Genomic DNA, 14,175 nt, shown 5'->3' on the forward strand with positions numbered 1-14,175 from the left:
GGGATCCAATAATATTTGGAGTCAGAATACAGCAGGGAGGGACCTTGGAGGTCTTCTAGCCCAACCCCTTGCTCAAGCAGGAGACCCTTTACCATTTCAGACAAGTGGCTGTCCAGTCTCTTCTTCAAAACCTCCAGTAATAAAGCACCCACAATTTCTGGTGGCAAGCTGTTCCACTGGTCATTTGTCCTTACTGTTAGGAAGTTCCTCCTTAATTCCAGGTTGCTTCTCTTCTTGATTAGTTCCCATCCATTGTTTCTTGTTCTGCCTTCTGGTGCTTTGGAAAATAAGCTGACCCCTCCTCTTCTTTGTGGCAGGCCCTCAAATATGGGAATACTACTATCATGTCACCTCTTTCCCCTAGACCAGGGGTGTCCAAACTTGGGAACTTTAAGACTTGTGGACTTCAACTCCTAGAATTCCCCAGCCAGCCATGCTGGCTGGGGAATTCTGGGAGTTGAAGTCCACAAGTCTTAAAGTTCCCAAGTTTGGACACCCCTGCCCTAGACTAACCAAACCCAAAAACTGCAGCCGTTCTTCCTATGTTTTAGCTCCAAGCCTTTAATCATCTTAGTTGCTCTTCTCTTGCACTTTTTCCAAAGTCTCAACCTCTTTTTTGTAATGTGGCGAACAAACAAAATGTGTAAATATAATTTTTGGTAATGTAATTTTTTGCAACGTGGTGAAAATATCTACAGACCCGTCACATCCTGGACATAAATTGTTTCAACTTCTACCCTCAAAACGACACTAAAGGTATTGCACACCAGAACAACTAGACACAAGGAGAGTTTTTTCCTGAATGCCATCGCTCTGCCTAACAACTAATTCCCACAACCCTGTCAATCTATTTACGAAGACTGTATTACTATTATCATTCTCTCCCTTCCTATTACCCATCTCCTCCCACTTATGACTATAACCTTCTTGCTTGTATCTTTACAATTTGTATTGTTCTATTTATTTTCCTAGTATGATTGATTGCTTATTTATTATCCTATGACTATCACTAAGTGTTGTATCTTATGATTTTTGATGAATGTATTTTTTTAATGTACACTGAGAGCTTATGCGCCAAAGACAAATTCCTTCTGTGTCCAATCACACCTGGCCAGTAAAGAATACAATACAATACAATACAATACAATACAATACAATACAATACAATACAATACAATAGTAGAGTTGGAAGGGACCTTGGAGGTCTTCTAGTCCAACCCCCTGCCTAGGCAGGAAACTCTATACCGTTTCAGACAAAATTCCTATTCTATTCTAAAACTAAATGCAGTATTCCAGGTATGGTCCTACTAGGGTTTTATAAAGATTTTTGCAGGTCTCCATGGTTTAAAATTGATCAGATGTAAGAGTTCTTAGGATGGATCAGATAGCAAGCTGTATTCTACAGCAAAAGTATGTCCTTCTTGTAAACCAATTTAATTTTCCTTTATTGTTAGCATGAGAAGATATAATCTAAGCCAGCAGACTTTTGCTGATGTATACAAATGTACAGTTCTCCTCTCCTTTGGTATTCTAGGTTTGGAAAATAACAAATCCAATCACGATTGCTCTTCCTAATTTTACACTTTGTAATTTAGGAAATTGTTTTAAATTTCTGAGATTAATAGGATGGGGTGTGTCTAAAAATATGGCATTAAATACAGCTGGATCCAGAGCTTGAAATGTTATCTCCACACCAGCAGAGGGCAGTCTTCCCCATGAAAATCATGAAAGTTGAAGATTTGAAAAATGTAATTTGTTACATACTTGTTCTAACTACAGTGGTTTCCACCAAGGTCCTCTATTCCAGCGGGAACAGAGGTTTAATCCTATTGGTCGAAGGATCTGACAGCTCCCTATTAAAGGGCTGCTGTTAGGCTCAACTTTCGCTGGATTGTTCTCATTGTAGTTAATAAAGAGCTGTTGTTATCGTTAAGCCTGTGTATGCCTCTCCATTACCCGATCTAACATAATTAATCCCACAGTTCCAAAGTGATTAAGTCTCTCTCTGTTGCTCTGTGTGTGTGTGTGTGTGTGTGTGTGTGTGTGTGTGTGTGTCTCCCCGTGTGTGTCTCTGTCTGTCTGTCTCTCTCTCTCTCTGTCACTCTCTTGCACAGGTATTATCAAAAAAATAGCAACAGTCACCATGATCTATTACTGGGAATGCCTGAGTTGAATAACAGAGTTGAAAGGGACCTTGGAGGTCTTCTAGTCTGACCCCCTGCTCAAGCAGGAAACCCTATAGCAAGAGGTGACAGATGGAGAAAACCAATCTAGAACGAAGGAGAAATTTCCTGACAGTGAGAACACTTAATCAGTGGAACAACTTGTTGCCAAATGTTTTCCATCAATGGAAGAAGAAGTTGGACAGCCGCTTATCTGGGATAGTATAAAGTGTCCTGCTTGAGAAGGGGGTTGACTAGAATACCTCCAAGATCCCTTCCATCTGTTATTCTGTATTCCGTATCACCTTCAGTGTGTGGCAGCTAGACACATGGTGTGGAAAGTTATCCCCCAGCCCCCTCCCAGAAAAATGAAATATCCTAGGAACTATTGAAAAGGCAGAATATTACATTTCCCTGGATGTGAAAAGAAACATGTTTAAAGAGAGAATAGCTCCTTGTAGCTTCCTGCCTCCGCCCACTTTGTCAATGGGCCATTAAGAAGGCCAAGCCAGTCCCTTTACATCAGGGGTGTCCAAACTTGGCAACTTTAAGACTTATGGACTTCAACTCCCAGAATCCCCAGCCAGCAGAGCAGAGCTGGCTGGGGAATTCTGGGAGTTGAAGTCCACAAGTCTTAAAGTTGCCAAGTTTGGACACCCCTGCTTTACATAATAAAGAATTCTTCAGCTCCAGGGGGATGGGATTAAGGCATGATAATATTGGCTCTTTACCCAACTCGCCACATGGCATCTGAGAACTCAACCAAACCTGGATTCAAAACGCAGCCTAGAGAGTTGCCCCTGCATGGCCCCATGGGAGTCTGACAACCAATCAGAAGACAAGATCAAGATCAAAGGCCAGAGAGGGCATAAAACCAGGGACTCGGCATCTCTTTTTCTCCACCAACACTGGAGCATGTGATCACCTTTTCTGTTCAGGACTCAAGCCATGTGGTCCTGTCCACCATTAAAACCATCTTTCCAAGCAGCCCCCATGTCTCCAGTGTCTTTTTCCCCACTTGGAGCCGAATCCAGAAGGACATTTCTTCCAACAATAGGAAGATCCTAATACACCTACATGCCCTCCTGAAAGTTAATACGTAGCAATCCCAACAACACAATGCTCAAATAAATATGATAATTACTTGGATAACAGAGTTGGAAGGGACCTTGGAGGTCTTCTAGTCCAACCCCCTGCTCAGGCAGGAAACCCTATACCGTTTCAGACAATTGGTTATCCAATCTCTTCTTAAAAACGTGGAGTGCCCAAAACTTCTGGAGGCAAGTTTTTCCACTTGGGAGGCGTTAGATCGGACAATGAGGAGGCAGACACAGGCTTAATGTAACAACCGCTCTTTATTATAGAGCAGGGGTGTCCAAACTTGGGAACTTTAAGACTTGTGGACTTCAACTCCCAGAATTCCCCAGCCAGCATGGCTGGGGAATTCTGGGAGTTGAAGTCCACAAGTCTTAAAGTTCCCAAGTTTGGACACCCCTGTTATAGAGGAACAAGTCTGCACAATCCAGCAACTGACAGCAGCCCTTTTATAGGGAGCTGTCAGACCTCTTAACCAATGGGATTCAATCTCTGTTCCCGCCTGAACAGAGGACCTTGTTGGAAACCACAGCAGACAGAGTTAATATCTAACAGAAAGTTTCTATGTTGTTTCACCACACTTGTTTGTCGCTAGCGTCTGTTTAAGCCACCTCTCTTAATCTTCTGTGTAATAGGCACACCGCAATGGCCTAGTTGTGTATTGTGTCATACTGTTGTGTGCCGTGAAGGTATGTGGAATTGCAAGTGTGCAACCCGAGTAGGACACTCACACGGCCTCCTTAGTCTTGCACAAGGATGTGCATGTAGAAGTGCAAAGCGCTACCTATTAGCAGCCCAGCCTTGTTGTGATAGTTACACAAAGCTCTCTTGGTCACACAATGCACCTCGATGTCTTTGATAAATTTGATAAATTGACACTTACAGCTTGAAAATTAATGAGTAGTTACAATCGGCCTCTCCACTCCCCTTCTCTCCCTCAGCCTTGCCCCACAGAATCCTCCCCTATCCTATTTCCTTCTCTCCCTCAGGTTTGCCCGAAGAAGCCTCTCCTCTCCTCTCCCCTTCTCTCCCTCAACCTTGTCCCACAGAAACGCCTCCTATCCTATTCCCCTTCTCTCCCTCAGGCTGGCCCCATTGATCCTCTCCTATCCCCTTCTTTCCCTCAGGCTTGCTCCACAGAATCTACCCCTATCCTATTCCCTTTTCTCCCTCAGGTTTGCACCAAAGAAATGCCTCCTATCCTATTCCCCTTCTCTCCCTCAGGCTGGACCCATTGATTCTCTCCTATCCCCTTCTCTCCCTCAGGCTTGCTCCACAGAATCTACCCCTATCCTATTCCCTTCTCTCCCTCAGGTTTGCACCAAAGAAACACCTCCTATCCTATTCCCCTTCTCTCCCTCAGGCTGGACCCATTGATTCTCTCCTATCCCCTTCCCTCCCTCAGGCTTGCCCCACAGAGGCCTCTCCTATCTTATCCCCTTCTCTCCCTCAGTCTAACTCTTTAGCATCAGAGCATTTTCATTTTTCAGGTGGGGAGGGGGAGTAGAATGTCTAAGCTCCCAGCCCGCAGGCTGGATGAGTCACGCACTGACCACACCCACACCCAAGTGGCAGTTGGAACAGAGTTCCAATAATATAATAATATAAGAAATACTAATGATCTGATGGTCATTTTGAAAAATCCTTTCTTAGCGGGCACCTAGAAGCCAAGAGGAACCTACATACCAAATTTCAAGTTTGTAGGCTTTACGGTTCTGGAGATTTCATGATGATGCATGAGTGGTATTTCGCATAGATAGATAGATAGATAGATAGATAGATGATAGATAGATAGATTTAAAAACCTTTTAAAACTTTTTTTAAAAAAGAAAATATTATTTTCCAACCGGTCTTAACTTATCGTTTGTGTTATAACAGTATTTTAATTGATTGTACTAAATCAACTTTGCACTAATGGAAAGCACTGTGCAAATATATAATACATGAATATAAAGAGGCGTTTGAGACTCTCTGGTTTCTTTCATTTAGCTTTTCATCTTACTGTTTATTATTAGACTCAGTTATTGTTTTCTTTTTTTCTCTTAAAGGTAAAGGTTCCCCTCGCACATATGTGCTAGTCGTTCCTGACTCTAGGGGGCGGTGCTCATCTCCGTTTCAAAGCCAAAGAGCCAGCACTGTCCAAAGACGTCTCCGTGGTCATGTCGCCGGTATGACTAAACGCTGAAGGCGCAAGGAACGCTGTTACTTTCCCACCAAAGGTGGTTCCTATTTTTCTACTTCCATTTTTACGTGCTTTCGAACTGCTAGGTTGGCAGAAGCTGGGACAAGTAACGGGAGCTCACTCCGTTATGTGGCACTAGGGATTCGAACCACCAAACTGCCAACCTTTCTGATTGACAAGCTCAGCGTCTTAGCCACTGAGCCACTGCGTCCCTTTCTTTCCTCTCTTACCATAGTTTAAAATTAATTACGGAAAGAGAAAGGATATCAATTCGCCAGGAAGTGAAGCCACTGGGAAAATACGCTGTGATCTGTTCTAAAGGCAATTAATAAAGGTAATAATTAAGATAACTTCACTGCAAGATATACGCTTAATTATGGGCTATTACACCTGGCACATGGGATCTATGGCTCCAAGAAAGTTGGACTTTGTAAGAGCAATGTTTCATTAGGAAAAGAATATCAAGGTCACTCAGAACAAATATATTTCCTATCTGATGAAATGAATGCATCTCTTTTCTAACGTAAGACAAATAAATTCTCTCACAAGCTTTAGATTATTTTGCAATTTTTGGCAGGGGCAACTCTCCCAAGCTTGGTTGAGCCTTGCTGGGTGATGTGCCACATTTTTCAGAGTATAAGACACACCTTTCCCCCCCCCCTCCAAGAGTGCAGAAATGTTGGTGCATCTTATACACCGAATACAGCTATTTTTGGCTTCCCGAAGCACCGCCCCCACATCTCCCAGAATCATCCATGCTTGGCTGGCTGGGGAATTCTGGGAATTGAAGTCCATAGGCAAGTTCTTGTGTTTTGGGGCAGATCTAAGATTCTCTTACCTGAAATATACCTCCTAAATGAAAACCAGTAAGAATACAGCTAGTCCTCAACGTACGACCACAACTGAGCCCCGAATCGACGTTGCCAAGTGAGAAATGTGTTCAGTGAGCTCTGCCCTCTTTTACTACTTTTCTTTCCGCCGTTGTTAAGTGAACCACTGCAGTCGTAAAGTCAGTTAACACGGTTGCTTCAGTGAATCTGGCTTCTCCCTGGATTTTGCTTGTCAGGAGGTCATAAAAGGGGATCGGCTAATCCCGGGATGCTGCAACTGTCATAAATGTGAGTCAGTTTATTAAACATCCGAATATAAATCACGGGGGGATGCTATAACGGTCATTAAGTGTGAAAATTGGTCCTAAGTCACTCTTTTTTTACTGCTGTTGTAACTTCAGTCACTAAATGAACTGTTGTTAGTCGAGTTACGTAAGTAAGTCGTAAGTTACTACTACCTGTAGTAAAAAAAAATACAGTTGGGTAAATCTGTGCTTCAGGACATTGGCAAAGGTCTCTCCCTACATCTCCGCAATTGAAACCTCTCCCCCATAGGACCTCCTCGGCCACAAAGGAGTCTTTGAGCTGTCTTAAGCAACCCCACCCATCATCCTGAGCAGAGCAGAGCAGGGAGGGTGGGGGGAATTTGCCGGAAAAGGACTGAGCAATAGTGTAGCATGCTACCACCCCCCAAAAAAAACCAAGAAAAAATGGGGTTTTGCTGGGATCTGTTGCAACCCAGCACCCCCTAAAAAAAACCCAAGGAGAAAATTGGGGTTCAGCTGGGGATGTGTTGCAATCTGGTGCCCCCTAAAAAAACAAGGGAAAAATTGGGGTTCAACTGGGGATGTGTTGCAACCTGGTGCCCTCCCCAAAAGCAAGAAAAAATTGGGGTTCAGCTGGGGACGTGTTGCAACCAGGCACCCCTAAAAAAAACCCAAGAAGAAAATTGGGGTTCAGCTAGGGATGTGTTGCAATCTGGTGCCCCAAAATAAAACAAGGAAAAAATTGGGGTTCAGGTAGGGATGTGTTGCAACCAGGCACACACACCCCAAAAAAATACCCAATAAAAAATTTACCAGAAATGACTGAGCAACCGTAGGCCGGGATTGGCTCCCGACAATGCCAGGAAAGAATTGCAGGCATTGGTTGCCTCTAAGGTGATCTCCTAGTGGTCCCCTTTCCTTCCCCTTCCCTCCCTGTCCTTCAATGGGCGGAGCGGGGCAAATCGCCTCCTTGGGCGCCCACACACACACACACCGCCCCTGCGCGGAGCTCCTCCCTTCTCCCCAGGTGGGCGCTGCCATTCGTCGGGGAGGTTCCCGCCCACCTTTACTCCGCCTCCCGGGGCGGGGCCCGCCGAGAGAGCCGGCAGTCCGGCCCTTCCCTGCGCTTCTCTTGGCATCGGGATGGCGGCGGAGGAGGCGGATCGCGCCCGGGCGGCGGCGGCCCAGTGGCTTCTCTGGGACAAGGTGAGAGATCGGAAGGGATCCCGAGGGTCGATCGCCGCCCCGATTCCCGATCTCCCCCCCCGCGGGGCTCCGGAGAGGAAGCTTCCCAGCAGAGGATCGGGGTTGGGAGAGTGGGGGAGGGGGTCTCCTGGTGGCCTCCCTTCCTTTTGCTAAGGTTTTGTTCCAAGGCTATGAAGGGGGTGCATGCTGGGATCTCTTGCAACCAGGCGTCGTCGTTTCCCCCACCCCCAAGAAAAAAATTGGGGTTCAGCTGGGGATCTGTTGAAACCCGGCGCCCCCTTAAAAAACCCTAAGAAAAAAGTGGGGTTCAGCTGGGGATCTGTTACTACTAGCCCCCCCCCAAAAGCAAGAAAAAAATCAGGGTTTGGCTGGGGATCTGTTGCTACCAAGTGTCCCACCCCCACCCACCCCCCAAAAAACCCAAGAAAAAAATGGGGTTCGGCTAGGGATCTGTTGCAACCCAAGGCACCCCCAAAAAAAGAAAAAATTGGGTTTGCCTGGGATCTATTGCAACCAGGCACTACCACCACCACCCCAAAAAGCAAGAAAAAATGGGGTTTGACTGGGCTCCCCCCGTCCAAAAAAATGTGGATTCTCCCCCCCCCTTTACTCTCAGTCCTGGAATTCCTTTGAATTGCTCCAATGGGTTTGTAGCGGGGTGCCCTTTTTGCTCCCCCAAAGGGGGTGTGCAGTGGGGCTGGGGCTGGTTTTGCTGGATTTCTGGCCAACACTTGGATCCTTCCTCCTTTGTTCCTCCTGCTGGCCGGCCTCCCCCGGCAGAAAATCCAATGTGAGTTCAAGGCCCAAGCAGGATTTGAACCAGCGGTGGCTTCCGGGTTGCTGTCATTCGATGCTGCTCCTAATAGTAAATAAATCAGATGCCTGAGACAGTCAGTTTGCAAAACGTCCGCCTTTCTGATTAATGGAGGCTGTTTTTCCTCTAAACTGTACTATAATAATAAATAATAATAATAAAATTTTATTTGTTAGCCGCACCCTCTCCCGAAGGACTCGGGGCGGCGTACAATAAAAAACATATAAAGTACAAATATGGACAATACATACACATATACATGGAGGAGGTAGACAGATGGATGGAAACAATTAAGATCACAGTTTAAAATCCCCTAAATAAAATCACAAAATTAAAAAACCCGTCAGGAGCGATATCATCAAACCTATAGAGGATACTACTGCCTTGGGCTTTTAAGTCATTGCTCCATAGGCAGGTAGTCCTCGACTTACAACAGTTCATTTAGTGACCGTCCGATGTTACGACGGCGCTGGGAAAAAAATGGGGCCTTGGGCCATTTTTCACACTTGCGACCGAGCATTGCAAGCCTCTCCGGGGCCACGTAATTTTCATTTGGATGCTTGACAACTTGACTCGCATTTATGACGGTGGCATCACAGGATTCCCCTTTGCGGCCTTCTGAAAAGCAACGTCAGTGGGGGTAACCGGATTCACTGAACGACCGCGTGACCCATTTACGGACTGAAGGGATTCGCTTGACGGCAGTGGCGAGAAAATTGGTAGAATGAGGCAAAGGTCACCTCACAGATGTCTCACTTAGCAAGATATATTTTGGGCTCGCTTGCGGTTGTAAGTTGAGGACTACCTGGACTGCCTTGATCATATGTCCCGGGGACACTGCAACCGTCATAAAGATGAGTCAGTCGCCAAGCCCCTGAATTTCGATCACGTGACCTTGGGGAATGCTACGATGGTCGTAAGTGTGGAAAACGATCATAAGTCCCTTTTCACGGTAATCACTGAATGTTGTAAGTTGGGAACTGCCTTTATAGCTCTGGGTGTTTATTTGCATTTTAATGCCCTGCTTAGACAGCTTAATTTATTTATCCTTTCTACATCTCGGTGGCATGCAAGTCACCTGAATTATATTGAGCAGGGGGTTGGACTAGAAGGCCTCCAAGGTCCCTTCCAACTGCCTTAATTCTAGTATTCGGCTTGCTCGGTTATTTCAGTCCAATGGGCAATTATAAAGTCTTGTCTTTGTAGGGTCTCTTAGAAACCTAACGCAACTCATGTGACACACCTCGTTGTATCCTATGTAAGATAGCACAGCATAGAGAGAGCATTGAATCACGTAAATTTAATCATTCTGGGTTTCGATTTTATGAATAGGTTAAAGTACATAATGTGTGCTACAAGCATTAAATGCTTAGGGCATGTGATGATCCAAATTAAATTTTATAGCTCTCTAGTACACATTTATATCCTGGTGATTACATTTAATTAATTAGCATTGTCGATTTTTCAAAAAATAAGAATAGAATAGCAAAGAATATCAGAATAAAGAATAGAATATAATAGAATATCAGAATAAAGAATAGAATAGAATAATATCGGAAAAGAATATGAATAGAGTAGAATAATATCGGAATAGAATAGAATATCAGAATAAAGAAAGGAATAAAATAGAATATCAGAATAAAGAAAAGGATAGCATAGTTTAGCATAGAATAGAATATTAGATTAAAATAGAATATTGGAATAAAGAATAAAACAACAGAATAGGAATAGAATAGAATAGAATATCAATAAAGAATAGAATAGAATATCAGAATAAAGAATAGAGTAGAGTAGAATAATATTGGAATAGAATAGAATATCAGAATAAAGAATAGAATATCAGAATATAGAATAGAGTAGAGTAGAATAATATTGAAATATTGGAAACCAAGCATCCCACCCCCACCCACCCCCCAAAAAACCCAAGAAAAAAATGGGGTTTGGCTGGGGATCTGTTGCAACCCAAGGCACCCCCCAAAAAAGGAAAAATGGGGTTTGCCTGGGATCTATTGCAACCAGGCACTACCACCCCCCAAAAAAATATGAAAAAATGGGGTTTAGCTGGGGATCTGCTACTAAGCACCCCCCCCCCCAAAACAAAAGCAACAAAAAAATGGGGTATGGCTGGGGATCTGTTGCTACCAGGCACTCCTCCCCAAAAAAACAAGGAAAAAAATGGGTTTTGACTGGGCTCCCCCCCTTCCCAAAAAAATGTGGATTCCCCCCCCCCCCTTTACTTTCAGTCCTGGAATTCCTTTAAATTGCTCCAATGGGTTTGTAGCGGGGTGCCCTTTGCAGTGGGGCTGGGGCTGGTTTTGCTGGATTTCTGGCCAACGCTTGGATCCTTCCTCCTTTGTTCCTCCTGCTGGCCGGCCTCCCCCCCCTCCCCCCCCCCCCCCGGCAGAAAATCCGATGCGAGTTCAAGGCCCAAGCAGGATTTGAACCAGCGGTGGCTTCCGGGTTGCTGTCATTCGAAGCTGCTCCTAATAGTAAATAAATCAGATGCCTGAGACATTCAGTTTGCAAAACGTCCGCCTTTCTGATTAACGGAGGCTGTTTTTCCTCTAAACTGTACTATAGAGGATACTACTGCCTTGGGCTTTTAAGTCATTGCTCCATAGGCAGGTAGTCCTCGACTTACAACAGTTTGTTTAGTGACCGTCTGATGTTACGACGGTGCTGGAAAAAAAATGGGGCCTTGGGCCATTTTTCACACTTGCGACCGAGCATTGCAAGCCTCTCCAGGGCCACGTAATTTTCATTTGGATGCTTGACAACTTGACTCGCATTTATGACGGTGGCATCACAGGATTCCCCTTTGCGGCCTTCTGAAAAGCAACGTCAGTGGGGGTAGCCGGATTCACTGAACGACCGTGTGACCCATTTACGGACTGCAGGGGTTTGCTTGACGGCTGTGGCGAGAAAATTGGTAGAATGAGGCAAAGCTCACCTCACAGATGTCTCACTTAGCAAGATACATTTTGGGCTCGCTTGCGGTTGTAAGTTGAGGACTACCTGGACTGCCTTGATCATATGTCCCGGGGACGCTGCAACCGTCATAAAGATGAGTCAGTCGCCAAGCCCCTGAATTTCGATCACGTGACCTTGGGGAATGCTACGATTGTCGTAAGTGTAAAAAACAGTCATAAGTCCCTTTTCCCAGTAACGTCACTGAATGTTGTAAGTTGGGAACTGCCTTTATAGCTCTGGGTGTTTATTTGCATTTTAATGCCCTGCTTAGACAGCTTAATTTATTTATCCTTTCTACATCTCAGTGGCATGCAAGTCACCTGAATTATGAAATAAAATAAGGGCCTCAATTCCGGATAGTGATTGGGCCTTTTAATTAATTTATCAAATTTAGATAACGGCCCATCTCACGCTTCAGGGGACTCTTTGCGACATCTGCAGAAGTATTCAGGATGGCTTGTGAAATATGTTTTGGGGCAATCCGTAACAGGGTCCCCTACTTGAGCAGGGGGTTGGACTAGAAGGCCTCCAAGGTCCCTTCCAACTGCCTTAATTCTGGTATTCGGCTTGCTCGGTTATTTCAGTCCGATAGGCAATTATAAAGTCTTCTTGTCTTTGTAGGGTCTCTTAGAAACCTAACGCAACTCATGTGACACACCTCGTTGTATCCTACGTAAGATAGCACAGCATAGAGCGAGCATTGAATCACGTAAATTTAATCATTCTGGGTTTCGATTTTATGAATAGGTTAAAGTACATAATGTGTGCTACAAGCATTAAATGCTTAGGGCATGTGATGATCCAAATTAAATTTTATAGCTCTCTAGTACACATTTATATCCTGGTGATTACATTTAATTAATTAGCACTGTCGATTTTTCAAAAAATAGCATAGAATATCAGAATAAAGAATAGAATAGAATATCAGAATATAGAATAGAATAATATCGGAAAAGAATATGAATAGTGTAGAATAATATCGGAATAGAATAGAATATCAGAATAAAGAAAGGAATAAAATAGAATATCAGAATAAAGAAAAGGATAGCATAGTTTAGCATAGAATAGAATATTAGATTAAAATAGAATATTGGAATAAAGAATAAAACAACAGAATAGGAATGGAATAGAATAGAATATCAATAAAGAATAGAATAGAATATCAGAATAAAGAATAGAGTAGAGTCGAATAATATTGGAATAGAATAGAATATCAAAATAAAGAATAGAATATCAGAATATAGAATAGAGTAGAGTCGAATAATATTGGAATAGAATAGAATATCAGAATATAGAATAGAGTAGAATAATATTGGAATAGAATAGAATATCAGAATAAAGAATAGAATAGAGTAGAATAATATCGTAATAGAATATAATAGAATATCAGAATATAGAATAGAGTAGAGTAGAATAATATCGTAATAGAGTAGAATATCAGAATAAAGAATTGAATATTGGAATAAAGAATAAAACAGAATAGAATAGAATAGAATAGAATATCAGAATAAAGAATAGAATAGAGTAGAATAATATTGGAATAGAACAAAACAGAATATCAGAATAAAGAATAGGATAGCATAGAATAGCATAGAATAGAATAGAATGACCACCTCTTGATCTCAAGAATTTCTGGAACCAAAGAACGCTTGCAATGGATTAATCATTCAGTGGTGCCTGATGCAAGATGCAAGCAGAATAGAATTTTAATTGAGCAACCTTATTCTGCAAAAACCTTTTTAGGTGTTACTCCCTCAAAGCCCCTCTTAGTAAAGCAGATTTGTGACAGTCTCCACTCTTAAGCAAGTAGCTCAGAGGGGCAGAAAAATTACAAAACTTTAAGTAAAGTTCAGTTGGATCATTCGTCCGATAAGCCGAATTGTGCCTGTTGCAAAACAGGAATTGAATTTGGCAAGCTGTTACGGGGGCCGATCTCGTCATCTTGGAACGAAGCAAGCAGCCGCCTGGAACACAGGAACAAACGTTGGCTCCTACGTTTCACTCAAGACGATTTATGACAAAGTAATCTGGAATTGCAAAACGGTCCTCGAATTCAATTCAATTGAAATATCTGCCATTTTATATACTCAGGATGGTCTTAGGTAAAACCACCAGCAAAAGCGTGGAAGACTGTTTGCTTCTGTCACAAAATAATCATAAAATAGGAAGTGAAAAAAATTGCAATACAGTATCAAGCATGGGTTTCAAATTTTGGGCTCCCTTGTGGTTGTAAGTCGAGAATTTGCTGTAAACATATTGTGTGTGTGTGCGTGTGTGTGTGTGTGTGTTGCGAATTATCCTAAAAATATGAGTTCCAGGTGTAGTTATAAAAGAAGAAACAGACATTGCGATCTCCGGAACTTAAAATATATTGCTCAGGCGTGCAGTAGCCAAATTAATAGTGTATAAAGGCAGATGTCTCTCTAATGGTTTTTACACTCTGACAATGTTAGCAGTGGCTAATGCAGTGGTCGGCAAGCCGCGGCTCGCGAGCCACATGTGGCTCTTTACACCCTTTAATGTGGCTCTTCTGTGTGCCGGGCGCCCGCTCCCCTCCCTCCTCTCGGGCTTCAGAGGGAAGCTTCTGCAAAAGCCCGGGTGAGTGACAACCAGTTCCCGCCGTTACGAAGTCTCCGAGGCTGTAATTTTC

General features: G+C 43.4%; 1 protein-coding gene across 1 annotated transcript in view; it reads left to right on the forward strand.

Moving 5' to 3' along the window:
• Window positions 1-7,618: 7,618 nt before the first annotated feature.
• PGM2 (phosphoglucomutase 2) overlaps window positions 7,619-14,175 on the forward strand; it is a 32,960-nt gene continuing 26,403 nt past the window's right edge. Inside the window, exon 1 of the mRNA XM_081959795.1 lies at window positions 7,619-7,741. Coding sequence (XP_081815921.1) covers window positions 7,679-7,741 — 63 coding nt within the window. The 5' untranslated portion in view covers window positions 7,619-7,678. The remainder of the gene's footprint in view (window positions 7,742-14,175) is intronic.

This window comes from Natrix helvetica (assembly GCF_964273705.1).
Source record: "Natrix helvetica genome assembly, chromosome: 7".
In the NCBI taxonomy this organism is placed as follows: domain Eukaryota; kingdom Metazoa; phylum Chordata; class Lepidosauria; order Squamata; family Natricidae; genus Natrix; species Natrix helvetica.